At 40.5% G+C, this 14946-nt stretch overlaps 1 protein-coding gene across 1 annotated transcript in view; it reads left to right on the plus strand.

Moving 5' to 3' along the window:
* LOC146775937 (uncharacterized) overlaps nt 1-14946 on the plus strand; it is a 1457164-nt gene that overhangs the window by 796739 nt on the left and 645479 nt on the right. Inside the window, exon 6 of the mRNA XM_085639461.1 lies at nt 14803-14938. Within this exon, the coding sequence (XP_085495587.1) occupies nt 14803-14938 (136 nt within the window). The remainder of the gene's footprint in view (nt 1-14802; nt 14939-14946) is intronic.

Consider the following 14946-nt stretch of genomic DNA (forward strand, 5'->3'; position numbering starts at 1 on the left):
AGCCTCTGGGGCGGCGCGCCCGTGACGCGCAGTTAGCGCCCGGAGGCGAGAATAAAGGAGAGCCCGGCCAGGAGCCCCTGGGGAGCACGCAAACAGACTGACCACAGGTCGGTGGTGGTGCTATTGGGCAGAGAGCCGTGAGGGAAACGGCGGCAGCAGCAGCAACAGGCAGAGTGGGAGCGCCGAGAGACTACCTGCCCCTGCCTGCAGACCACAGCCCCCAGCAGCCTCTGGGGCGGCGCGCCCATGACGCGCAGTGACCGCCCGGAGGCGAGAATAAAGGAGAGACCGCCCACTCGCCCCGCGAGTCGCGCGCGGGAGCGCCCGGGGAAAGCCCGGGCAAAGGGCGAGCCCTCTGTGGCCCTCAGTGGTCATCAGCGGTTGGGCGGGCCACTCCTTATTCCACATCAGGCTGCGAAGGTATTTAAGCATACTATGGGGAAACGTATGAACACGATTGCACCTGTAGCCCCCGCCGTCTCTATTGAGTTGCCCATATCAATTGATAAACTGTTGGCCAATGCTCTCACCATGGTCACCAATGAGATAGCAGACACTGAAAGAAGGATGTCCACCGGGTTATCTACTACTATTCCTCTATGCCCTCAATCCCCAAGGGCTACCTTTAATCACGGCCCCCCACTTTCCCCTACTGTAACTGTTATAAAATCAACTGTTCAAGTCGACACATCAGCCCATACTATTGGAGCCACCAGTTTGCCGATTGTTCCTGTCATTGACTCTTTAGTGGAACTTGAAACAGACATAACGTCATCTACTAATAAACCAGCTGGGGAAAAGCGCAAAAGAGGCCCTGCCAAAAGTACTGCAAATAAAAGGAAACAATTAAGCCGCTGTAGAAATCAATCCACCCCACAGAGCATGTGGAATAAAGACAAAGATTGTGAAATAGTAACACTAATTGACACCGAGGATCTATCGCCCCCACTATCACCATTGGACAAAGGCACCGAGAGACTCCCTGCCCCTGCCTGTAGACCACAGCCTTCAGCTTTGGACAAAGGCACCCGTGGGGATTCTTTGGTGCCCCCCGAGGGAATTGAAAATTCTGTCTGTACACAGACTGAGTTCCCCGATCGAAATACCCAACCTAAACCCAATGGCAACCTGATCGAGACCATCGTAGACACCATTTTTAAACAAGTTGAAATCCAAATAGCAAAACAATTTAATACTATTTTTAAGAGATTAGATAAAATCGAAAACCTTGTAAAAAAAAAAAGAAACTAAAAGGAAAGGCATTATTAGTTTAGATGCTCTTCGGGGGGAGAAATTTATGAAGGAGTTGGATTTACTATGTAACGGCCGGAGGGAGGGTGGTCTGGCTGTTACTGCTGACTCTGACTCTGGGTCTAGTAACATCAAAGGCCCAACTATCTCTAAAATTGTTCCCTCTAACAGCAGCTCAGCCAGCAGCCCAGCCAATACCCCACTCGTACGGAACATTGGTCCAACTTATGAACCCTCTAAAGTAGCAGAAACAGCAACGGGCAAAACTGTAAGTCTAAATGCTAAGGCTATTGCTACTCCACTAGCTACCCCACTAGCCAGGACAGGCATCACATTGGATGGCGTAAGTAATAGTGGAGGTGTACCTGTAAGAAATAGATCCACTAATAATCAGGGGCCGCCACTTCACTTACCCCCAGAAGCCTGCCCATACGTTTTAGTTTTAGCAGGCGCCCCTGCCCTTAAAGAAGGTCAGAGGGAATCATGGGTACAATTACACAACAAATGCATAGATTGGTTGACCAAACACAAAGGGGCAAGATGGGAGATCTCAAATGAGATTATATCAGCCCGTCGGGTGAGTTGGGTGGGTTCACAACACAAAAATATTAGTGGGGACTGTATAGTCATTAATTTTAGACACCCAAACTCAGTTAGATTTTTTATGGACAATCATAACACTCATGTCAGTCTGTCTACTGTAATATCCCTTCTTCCACTGGGTTATTTCTATAGGCCCCCTCATAGACCATTCCAAACGGCCCCTACTATCTTTCCCCTATCTAATAGATTTTCCGCCCTATCTGATTTAGGAAGTCTAGATTGACTACCACCAACATTTTTTAATATATCTGATGAGGTTACTAGTACTGTCCCTCTGGAAAAGGCAAATTTCGCATGTATCCACAAGCCATGCCCAGGCAGATTAGTACCTCCACATGTAATATGCCCCGATCTTCCCATCGCCCTTCCTTTTTCCTCTACCATTTCACCGACTGATACTTTGAGTATCATTAGTTGGAACATCGCTGGACTTCTAGGCAAGATGAAAATTAAGGAATGGGTTACTTGGATAAGTAATTTTGATGTGGTAATGTTGCAAGAAACATGGTGTACATGTATTCAATTATTGGAGGGCTTTTTTTGTCATAACCTCACTGTACCATCCCCTGCCATGGGGCGACCCAGTGGTGGTCTATCTATCTGGGCTAAAATCTCCAAGGACGTGAAAATCGAACTGCTGTATGTGGTTAGTAAACATTTGATAGCTGTGAAATATGTTGCAAGGTTAAAGATTTGTTTTATAAATTTTTATAACAATGATTTCGTTAACCACCCTAACCCTACTTTTATAGAATTGTTTAATTTTATTGATGATATTGCGAATGGAGAAAAGTATGGCCAATTTGATGGCATTTGTGTAGGCAGAGATTTTAATGCTCACATTCATTCTATATCCCCGCCCTGTAGAAGAGGAATTGAATTATTGGATCTATTATATAGCAGGGATTTAGATGATGTAATGGGCTACAGTGGAATTGCCGAGGAAAAGGCACCAGTCCCTACTTACATTGGCCGCGGTAGCTCAACAACTATTGACTATGTGTTCACCTCTTCCCTCCTCAGTGATGTGTTATTTAAATCTGAGGTTGTTAGTAATTCATATAGTGACCACTTGCCAATAGTAATTAATTTCAAATCCATTAAAAAACCTGTAGGCCCACATGAGGTTGGGGCCTCAAATATTACCGTATCTACAGATAGGTTTAGGATTGTATGGAGGGGGATTGATAATCAAGAGATTCTAGCTAATGTGATTAGGAATCACCCTTTACTGATCTCTAATTGCTTAACATTCGGTGGCCCTGATATAATCAAGTCTTTCTGTGATTTATGTGCAGTTATAAAAAGGGCAATCTCCAAACCCCTAAGAGGGAACAACAGAAATAATCCCAGATGGTTTAACACCAATTGCTCGAGGGCCAACAGAGAGCTCAGAAAGGCCTTGGAAGCTAAACCCCGAGACGTGTCCCTTGTCAGATCATTACGTCTTAAATATAAACATACATTAAAAGCTAGATCTGAGGAGTTGTTAATAAGCCACTGGGATAATCTGACTAAAACTGCTGCTCTAAAAGACCCGACAGGGTTCTGGAGAGAAGTAAAGAACTTGAGAGCCCTGGGTAGTAATATTACTCCGATAAACTGCAATATCACAGGTGATTCATGGGTTAATCATTTTTCTAAGCTCTATGCTGTGGTCGGAGACCTAACTGAGGATATTTTCCCCTATAGCACCATAGTTATAACATTAGAGGAGGTGGAGGAAGCTATTGCCAATAGTGCTAGCAACAAGGCTCCTGGCCCAGATGGCTTGTCCATTGACCAGATAAAATCTAATACCTGTTTTTGGGCCCCCTTACTCTGTAACCTTTTTAATAACCTGAGTAAGAAATCCATCCCCTCGACATGGTCCAATAGTACCATCGTACCCATCTTTAAAAAAGGTGATAGGATGGACCCGGGGTGTTATCGATCAATATCTTTGGTTGATAACACCCTGAAGGTCCTTGGAAGGGTTCTTTTTAATAAAATCAGTACTTGGGCCGACGAGAACTCTATTATCCATCGCTGCCAGTTGGGTTTTAGGAGTAAACTTGGTACGGTGGAACAATGCTTGAATCTTAATCTTCTGATGGCCAAATATACAAGAGCTAAACAATCCCCTTTATATTTTGGCTTTATGGATTTAAGTTCAGCATTCGATTTTGTAAATCGCTCCCGCTTATGGTCTATTCTTTTAAATTATGGTTTAGATGAACATTTAGTCCACTTTTTGGCCAACCTCCACTGCAATTTGAAAGCCCGCGTTCGAATAAATAATGAAGGCGAGGTTTCAAATGATATTTTAATTGGCAAGGGGGTGAGACAAGGCTGCATCTTGGCCCCCTTGCTTTTTATATTATACATTAATGAACTAACTAACTCCCTATGTAATCTGACAAAGGACGTCCCTATTATAAATCAGAAACCCATCCCGGCGTTACTTTACGCAGATGATGCGGTCCTTATGGGCCGCACCCCGAACGCTCTGCGCATTTTAATCTCGGGATTTGTTAATTACATGTCCGATCTAGGTCTGTGTACCAATTTTAGTAAATCTTTTATAATGACCTGTGGCCCTAAAAATTACAAAATCTCCAAGATTGCGATAGGTCAAAACATTTTGAAAAACACTTGCACTTTCCCTTATCTGGGTCTGCTATTCTCTAATAGTGGTTCGTGGCAACCCCATGTTGCAATGGGTAGGAACAAACTCTCTAAATCTATTAACTCTGTCATCTCTCTTCGCCAACCCCATCGGGCTGATGTGGTTTCCAGTTTATTACAAATTTATCGGACTCAATGTCTCCCAACTGGAACGTATGGAGCAGAAGTCTGGGGGTTCTCGAACTGTTCAGAGTTACAAAGAGAAGAGAATAGATTCTGTCGGAAGATCTTGGGGGGGGGTTATTAGCGCACCGACCTACGTATGTCATAAAGAATTAAATTTACACTATATTGAGGATTTTATAAGAGCCAGCCCTGCATTGTTTTGGTTAAGGATTTGGCAAAACCCAGCAGCTTCCCTTTCCCGTGAGATCATTATGGACTGTTTGAAAAGTGAGAAATCGAGTTTAATCCCCTGGATAAATGCAGTGGAAAGGAGCCTTGTGAGTGTCAACTATGGTCACCTTTTCACAGATCCCCACCAGATTGACTGCTCTCATAAAAATCTGGTGAGAAGGGCACTTTATCAACACTTTTACAATGAGAGGGAAAGAGTGGACTTACTGAAACCATCCACAATAAACTACTTAACGATCCAGGAGTTATATATTGAATCCTCGACGTTACCCCAGCCCTATCTACGCAAAAAATTGGGCAGGTGGAACAGGAGCTTATTATTTAGATTTAGGGACAGGAGCATTGTAAACCTTATCTGCTTTCCACTGGGCTATATTAAAAATTTGGAAAAACTACATTGCCCCTGCGATCATGGTGGAACCCAGAGTATGCTCCATTTTATTTTTGGCTGTGGTTTTTATAGGAAATATACAAAGTATTACCTAATCCCTTATTGCAGGAAATATGATTTGACTGACCACAACCATGCTTTTAAACACTTTTTATTGCTTGGATCGGATGAATTAATTTTTAGAGTCAGTGGTTTTCTCAATGCAATTGTACGTTCACGCAGGTCTTTGAAAATTGAGTAATTCTGTTTATATACGCACTATGCACTTTAAAGCCTTATCTGCACAAATCCAATGCATTGTATCTGCTTTGCCCTTATAAAGCTAGTAGTTAACATTATTAACTGCGGCCTTAAATTGTAGATGTTTAAACGTGTATTTTAAACTCAGGTTTCGTGCTTTTATGGATGGTTTTTTTAAAAAATCCGAATAAAGACTATTTGAATTTAATTGAATTGAAAACTCAAATTGTTGCTGTGGGCTGGGTACCTTTTACTACAGTTATGTTGTGTGACCATAGTCATTAGCAGCTTCTACTACATCCCAGTGGCTCTAGGAGCTGAGAACTGTAACTCCTAACACAATCCCGCATGTTAAAACAAACAATACTAAATTTTGTTTTAAACTTTAATGGTGTTACACCATAACAGCTGAAATATGTCTTTCCAAGGACCCCAAAAGTCCTTAAGATGAGAGACGGAGTACGAGAGTACGAGGTAGAGACAGAGAGAGGTGCAAATAGAGAAATAGAATGGACAGAGACCAAAGGGAAAAAGCTTACTTTCCACGGTGGAGGAGGGGGTGTGTGTGGGGTTCTTAGAATGTGGGGCCCTGGCTAATTGCACACTTTGCCCATGCCTTAAAATGTCTCTGTAATGAGGCAAACATATTCTTTTGCATTTTTTCCACATAATAACAGCCTGGAGGCATGGTGCGTTTGTGCCAACTATTATGACATATGTGTCAACTGAGTTGTTCAAACCATGTGCAGTTAGACTGCCACCATCCTGTCCTTTGTTTTTTTATTTGAAACATCTTTTTATTAAAGTTTAGAAATCATTCAGTTTATTTATCATTTCATGAGATAATCATGAAGTTTGCATTCAAGATGCTCTCCCCCAACAGACCCAAACACTCTAGACCCATTAGATTTCTTTGACATTTTCGTACACCATACTCCCCAAACCCTGCCCGCTGAGTCCATTTCCTTGTATCGAAGAAGAGGCGCAAACATATCCCTTGTCAGCATTCCAATTTCCCCATATTCGGTCCCACTTCCAGGGGCATCCCCTGTTTACAAAGACCGCTTTTTCAGCCACATGCATCAGTCCATATCTTGCTTCCATTCCTCAACTGTTGGTTCTTCCTGTGCTCCCCACCTACGGCTATGTTTCTCTTTGCTATTGCCATCCCTAGGGTTACCCACGTCTGCTCCGTGCGGGTCAAGTCTGTTGCCTCCCAAATGTTAAGGAGGCACAATCAAGGCTAGAGAGACAACTCCTTCCCACACACATGTCGTAGCTGTGAAACAACCCCTTCACAATACTGTTGGATTATTCGACATTCCCATATTATATGGTAATATGTGCCCACCTCTGTACACGTTTGGTTACATAATCGTTTTCGTTTTTCCCCTTTTTCTCCATAGTTTTGCAGGAATAATGCATTCTGTGTAGTACTTTGAGTTGTATCAGTCTAAGTCGTGACGTTATAGCTACTTCCCATGGGAAGGAGAGTGCTTCCCACCACTCTTCCTCTTTGAAGTGCCCCAAGTCTGCCTGCCACTGCGTGCGAAATTGTGTAAGTGGGTCAGGTAAGTTGTTAATTATTTTTTGGTACGTCATGAAGACGACTCGCCGAGTCATGTAGTCGGTCAGCAGTCTATCTTCCAGCGGGGAAGCCTTTGACAGGTCCTGGTCAGACGGGATTGCGGCTGTCAGTGCATGTTTGATTTGTATGTATCAAAATACTTCGGTTTCTGACATTTCATATTCTGTTTGTAATACTGCGACTGATAGTATTTTTCCCTTAACCCAGAGATCGCCCACCCTTGATATACCGATAGTGTCCCATCTGGTAAATCCCAAACAGGTCCCGAGTTTCCCTAGCCTTTCTGCCTCCCAGAGGGGAGTGGCCAGTGTCACTTTGTTGTGCCAACCTAATTTCTTTGTCACTCGATGCCACAGAGAGACTGTCTGCTCTGTTGGGCTTGTCAGATGTTGGTTTGGATTTGTGTATAGGGCGGTTCTACAGCCCCCTGGGCCCAAAATCCATCTATCCATCCGATACGGTGGTTTGTAATGAGGGCGGTGTACCCACATCCTCTCCTTTGTTGCATCTATCAGTAGGAAACCTAGTTCAGGATTTGTGGGTTCATAGAAGCTGGCACTGCTTTGCTTTGAAAAGTTTTAAGCGTTGTTCTTTCAGATCTTTTTTAGATTCAGATATGACTACCCGTAAAGCAGAACGTAAAACAGTCAACTTTACAGTCATTGGAGAGAAAGTAATACTTATGTTACCCCCTTTAACAGATTCAGGGCCAATAGAAAGAATACTTAAAAATCTAACCATCTTTTGTTTTGCTAAAATGGCTAACTCTCCCACCCTGATGGACAACCACCTGTCAGATGTAAACATAACCGCTGACTCAACGGTCATCACAGTACAGTGGAAGGGTACTGCTGTCACAGGCAGTTCATTTCAATGTACTGAAGTTTGGTGGATGGCCACTGTTGGTTTTGATGGCCATCCACAAAACTTTTAAATATTTTTTTGTTTTTCAAAAACAAATTCCCAAAAGCGGGAGTCCTATTCAGGTACTGATATGTACTAATGTGAATAATGTGCAATGGGCACAGTTAACCTGTCTCTCCCAGTGATTAACTGAGTCTTGTAATTCTGTATGTAATGATTCTGAGGGATAAGGGTTATATACAAATGCATTTTTGTGTAATTAAAAATATTGACTTTTTTACATAGGTTGGTATTTATTTTTTATAGCATGTGTATGAAAATGTTGATTTTTATTTTGTGTTTTTTGCTATGCCGGTCTAATGGCCGAAAGTCAAATAACATTTTCTTACTAAAAAAAGGTTTCTAATTGAGATGTAGCGAGGAGTCACTTTGTACAAGTACATTGGACTTTTGTTTCAGTAAGCCTTTTGGATAATACAGATCATTGTATTTGTGTTCGTACCATCTGTTGGGAGCATATGGAATGCTTTCAGGGTTCTTTAGTTCACAAGTACATCAATATCTGCTGTTGTGTTTTCTCTGAGTTAGTGTATCATTTAGATATAGGCTATATACCTGATTTATACACCCGCCTGATTTAAGTGCGGGTGGACCATAGTTTGATGACAGCAGGCACTGCTCTGTCTCTGTCATGGTCAAATTTCTCCGACAGCCCGAAGGAGTCAGAGGTTTGGTATATGTCTGCCTATCAAATTGAGCCGTTTTTTCATGCCTGTCACCACCAGGAAAAACTTGCCTGTAAGGGACATTGATAGGTGCTCAATGCCCCCCTCACCCTGGGAGGAAACTCCTATATGGAGGTGGGCATTATTTTTTATTTTCCATAAGAAAACCCCACTTGTAGATTTTCTTTTTACAAGTATACAAATCTTTGTAAGCTTGCTGTGCGACAGAACCATATGCAAAATTACAATGCATTGACTGGAACCACCACCACAGTAGTTCCTGCAAATGCTGGGCCGGCGGCAATTTCTAAATCTGGCTGTTGGAACCTTACTCAGGGTGACGGAGTAAATTACTCCATCGCATTGGTGGAGGATGGGCTAGTCGCCAAGAAATGAATGAGACCCTATGCCTACTGATTGCAAGGAGTTTATCATAGTAATCGTGTCAGATGCTTGAGGAAGGAGTATTTGCTTCATGAAGTAAGCAGCAGGCTCTATCTGTATATTAAGTTTTTCTCAATAGTTATCTGGTCTGCTCTTTGAGAAGTGTTTTTAAAAGTGATAACAGAAAATAATAGTGGGGAATGAAAGCAGTGATTCGGTTAGTGTGACTGGTGAGTTTTTTTAACCCCCTCTGCTTAATTTGACCAAGTTGTGTGTTCCTCAATAAATGATTACAAGGGTAATTTTGAGTTTGGCAAACACGGGACATCTGCTAATTCTACTGATCCATAGTCAGTGTAAATTAGGCAGACAGGAGATCTGCCAATTTTTGATGGTTGTCCTGCATCTACCAAACTCTATATGTCCCCTTAACCTCTCTGTGCCTCACTTCTCGCAAGTGTCAAAATAAATATATATTACAAATAGCCTTGGATATTTGTGCTGTACCTTGATGCTATATATCTTCAAGGTACATGGAAGTGGAGTTAAGAATGGTAAATCTATATTCACCAATATACACTAACCTTCTCAATATTTTGGTTCCCAGTAGTTTGGCGACGATATTTTAGTAACTCGATATTCCAGACTACAACATTTCTAGTGAATTCCAAGAAAAACATGTAATATGGGATTGGGTTTTGGCCCTTCCCTAATCCTTACAATCTATTGAATACATTGTGCACTTAATAACTCCTTGTTTAAGCCGCCCCCTTTATTTTAATATATGCTTCTCACAACACCGTGCAAGGGGAGAGTATCACTATGGGTTGCTTCAAAATTGTGCTACCAGGCAGCACTGTTTCTTCACTCTCCAGTGCAGTCTCCACTGCTTCCCAGAACCCTCACTCAAATTGCTGCTGACCACTTTCCTTTTGGAATCACTATATGCACATCTGAGCCCCCTCTCATTTTCTCATGAATGTTGGCATCCTGGGGATAACACAAGTTTGTGTCTGGATTTGGCTGCCACTCTGATTGTACTGACCTGATCAATGACCCATCTGACTGAGGCACCCCCAGCGACTTGCAGTATTTCTTGGGCCTAACATGTGCTAATTACCATACACCACCTGCCTTGGTCTGCTGTGTGTTGTGTAAGTGTAATCTTTATGGTGAAGTGGATGTGCCTATAGGTGAACGTATTAAGGTGATCCAGTAATTTTGTTACAGTATTCAATAGTGAAACAAAGGCTCATCTGAATTCCCATAGATCGTGAATGTGATTCAGAGGAAGTATTGTAAACTCTGACAATCTAGAGCCTGGCTGGCTACATTGTGAATTCTTCTCAAACTGAGGAAGTCTTTTGTGTAGTTACACCACTCGGAAAACAAGCTGAAAGTGACTCGCATTGGACCTGGGTAAATGAATAATCACTGGTCACAGGTTTATCAAACTGGCAACCTTAAATATAATTAAAGCTCATGGCATTATGGAATTTATTGTGTGGACATTTATGTCTGTATTTATCCATATTTATTTTTGCCCATATTATTTGTATTAATGCATATTTATTTTGTGGTTCACAATTAATTAAATTATATCCATTATATTTCCACATTTATTTAGCTGATAATTGTTACATTGATCTTAAGTGAAAATATTACCATTATAGTACAAACAGGGGCATATATAAAGTATATTTAAGAACATCTTATCACTTTTTAAAATCTTAATTCTGTCAATCTACATAGGCATTGGCCTGAAAGTCCTGAATAACAGCATGGCAAGTCATGGAAAAGAAAAACAATTTTCTGTATTTTTAAAAATAAATACATAAATGGAAACATTGTTTTCGGAACGTATTAATATGTAAAAATCAGTAGAAATGGAACACTGGGAGCCTTCCTTATAATGGACCGACATCTGAAAAACCTACTTATGATTACCTTCTTTCAAAGTTGATTCTGGGGCCTTTTAGGAGATCCATATTTATATTATAAGCATTATTGGTAGCCAGGAGATTAGTCATGTGGAATAAAAATCAGTATGGAGACTGAATTTGGGATTTTTGCAGGCTGGCTAGCTTGAAGAATTGGTTAATGTTTCATAGGGAGCAAATAAATAACTATGGAGTTATATGGAATGCCTTTTAAAAACAATTTCCAATAGGTTTTATTATTTTCCTTGCTGTGCTTCTTTGCACATGCTTAATTTGTGCTACCATCCCTACCACTCCATCCCTGTAATGGTGTTAAATATTTATTAAAGCAAAGTTGAATAGGGTTTCTATCTAGATTATGCTCATATATTACTATCCTTTCATGGATAATAAATAGCTTTTACATTTTAATTTCTACATTGTGTCTTTTATTCTCTTGTTTTTTCCATATACTTGGCGTATGTATCTGCTGATTTTGATTCCTAATATGTTATTAAATGTATAGTCATAGTTTATTTTATTGTTTTATATATCTTTCCTACCTAATTTGCAGTTACTCATAGAACTGTCACTCCTTTCCTTCCTTTCTTTCCTTCCTGACAAAATAGACAACTTACTAGAGAATTGTTGTTCTGAAACTTCTAGGATCCCAATGATGCATATATTCCATTATCCCCAATAGAAGAATGGATTCAAGAAATGTCACTGAGATCCTCTTAGACACTTACCTGTATAAGCGCATTCCCTCCTTTTCCACCTGAACTGTCTGCTGTATAGCTGAAGATGAGCAGTCAAACACCAGTTTGGAGTTGTTGACACAACTGTGGACATATACCTAGATCTCTTGGTACTGATGGAAACTTGGTTCATTGACATGTCTCAATTCTACATTCTACCTCCGGACTACTTCATAAATCTAGATAAAGTAGTTAAAAGTAGGAGGTGGAGTAGGTCTACAGAAATGTAGTTTCTTGCCGCCTAGTTGAATCCAACTTCTTTCCCACATTTCAATGCCTCTGTATCGAACTCTCACCCACTACCACTACATCAACCAGAATAAACATTATCTATCATCCTCCAGGTGACATCTCCTTTGCTGAACAGTGAGTGGTCCACATCACGTCTCAACGTATTCTATTCAACAACAATCATTTTTCATCTGAGGTTTTAACCTTTATAGAGGCAGCTCTTGGTAGAATGCTTCTTCTGTGTTTGTTTGCTTCCTACAGAATCTGATTCAGCCCTGCCTTAAACCCAAGCACATTAAAGATGCCACACTCGACCTCATGAGTGCACAAAACGATCTTGTATCAGTTGACAAGGCCATCGACTAGTCTAGTTATTTCTATGTACCCTTCTCTATGTTCTTCTCCACTATCACAATTTGGCCAATCCAAGGGAAAAAACCTTGATCAGGGAGACAATGAACATTAATCCCCAGTGAGCTTGCAGCTCTATTTATTCCCACTCCTCTGTGAAGACTGCAACATTAATGTTGCTATTATTGCCTTTAATCTTACCAATACTGAGATTATTAATGATCTCACCCCTCTCAAGGAGATCTGAAAGAAACAAATCTTGCCTATTGCTATGTAAAAGTACTCAACGATGAATCAAAATCATTGTCTACCAAATTGATTCTGCTATAATCAGTCCAGGAAAATTTTTGAGTTTGTAAGAGTTGCCTCAGACCCACCTCTGACCTTTATCATAGTAGAACCAGAAAAGAAATGTGAAGAATTCACCTGTTTTTGTGACATAAATCAAACAGCACAGCGCCTCTCTTTCCACTCATCCTATCACTCAGAGTCCAGATTAAAGCAGAAAATTGCCTAACAGCTGTTCTACATTGAACACGATGTCTGTGCTAGAGCTCCATTCCACAATCTCCAAACCAAAATCCTCCACCAATGTCAATGCCCCTCTTCTAGCTAGCCCTACCAAAGAGATACACGTGTCTTTTGCCAGACTGTTCCAACATCAGCAACTTTTCACTATTACAACTGTTTTTCATGACTGCTTGAAAGCCAGACAGGTGTCCCCTCACCTGAAGAAACTATCTACAGACATAAGTGATCTCAATAACTTTCACCAAGCCTCTCGATTACCCTTACCTGCCAAAATCCTTTAAGATTGAGTTATCAGTTAACTGACTGTTAATAAAAGAAAACTCCTGGATGACCTTCAATACTGGTGGAGTTGCCTGCAGCATTTACACATTTTGAAAGTCACTGATGATGCCTTACACATTCTGGGCAATGATGACACTAGCCTTTTTGAATTTCTTGATATTTTGGCAGCTTTGGACACTGTTAACAATTAAAATTCTCATTTGTTCCCTATACGTTTGTATGTGTATTAAAGTCAAAGTATTGAGTGACTGAAATCATTCTTCGCTAACTGCACACAAATCATCAAGACTGAAGGTGCTCTATCCAAGCCATTTCCCATACCTAAAGAAGTTCTCCAGTGCTCTATTCTAAATCCTGCACTCTTTAAATGCTACCTTGAATCTTTGGCTGATATCATCAAAGCATCTGGCATGTCTTAACATCAATATGCCAATGTCACCCTGCCTTAAAGGAAGGTTTCCTCTCCTCAGAACATCTTTTTAATGGCTGGCTTCAACCCTTACCAGCATCAAGGCCTGAATGAGTTCTCATCACCATAAACTCAATCCCAATACATTCTACATATTTCACCCATACCAGCCCTCAAACCAGTTTAAAACCTGCTAAGCACCATCCAAACCACATACACCCACTATCATTAAAACCTCCAAGTCACTGGGCTTTCTTTAAAAAAATATGTTTTACAGTTATGCTTTAAAGTTTAATAGGACAAAAAAATATGCAAAACTTTTATTAATTGTCATTCAAAGCATGACAGCTCCTCACTTACATAACGGATTACCGAATCACTGAGTGGATGAAGGAGCAGATAAGGAGCAATAGAGGTAACAATAATTTCCTTTTCCGTTCAAGAATAAACAGCTTGGATAAAATTATACAAGGCATAATATGATATCAAAAGGAACAGCCCAAAGATTGGAGTGTCATGTTAAGAGAGATGGTTTAGCAATTTCAAAATTCGGTTCTAAATTTAGATTCATCAGGTACCAAGTTCTGTTTTTTCTTCTGACAGGCATAAGCAATGAGTGCTTAATATTATATTAATACATTTACATATAGCTAGAGGAGTTGGGATACCTATTCTTCTGGCAAAGTCCCCCAAAGAAATAAACGTCCACCCTTCAGAACCAATCTGGAGATAATGGATTTGTAAAACATAACTGTAAAAGATGGGTCAGCTGTTGCTTGTCTGATGGTGACCAAGGTGCTAATTTTAAAAGTGTCTCTGTTCTATTTCCGATTTTCCTATGTGATCTAGCTACACGTTTCTATATTGTTTTCTGGTGCCCCTTGACAAGGGGTGAGTTTAGTATGAAAAGATGAATTATGAGGATGATCTCATTTTTTTTTGCTTTCCCAAGCCCTAGAACATTTTTTACATGACATTATTAATTTCACAATTCAATGAAATACATTACAATATGCATATTGTAATTATCTGTGAAATCAAATGTTACAAACAGTCACAGGCAAACAATGTAATATTTTCAATGCTGTAAAATAGGTAAAACTTTTTAAAATTGAAAATGCTATTGTATTATAATGTGGTTGTAGAGGCTTATTAAAGCAATTCTTATGTGTAATTTAAAATGAACAAACAGATAATGTGGCAAGAGAATGCAAATTGTACTAACAAACTGCAACATTATTAATTTCATAGGTGTCTTCCTATGAATTGCTGAACATAGTTGTCGCGCTTTATGATGTGTGTCTTCCTGCTATTGGACTAGAGGATCTGCGAGCTAACATCTGTGCACGTGGAGCGAAAACTTTCATCTTGATTCGAGATGAACAAGGTACTCAA

Source organism: Triturus cristatus, chromosome 12, assembly GCF_964204655.1.
Source record: "Triturus cristatus chromosome 12, aTriCri1.1, whole genome shotgun sequence".
Taxonomy (NCBI): Eukaryota; Metazoa; Chordata; class Amphibia; order Caudata; family Salamandridae; genus Triturus; species Triturus cristatus.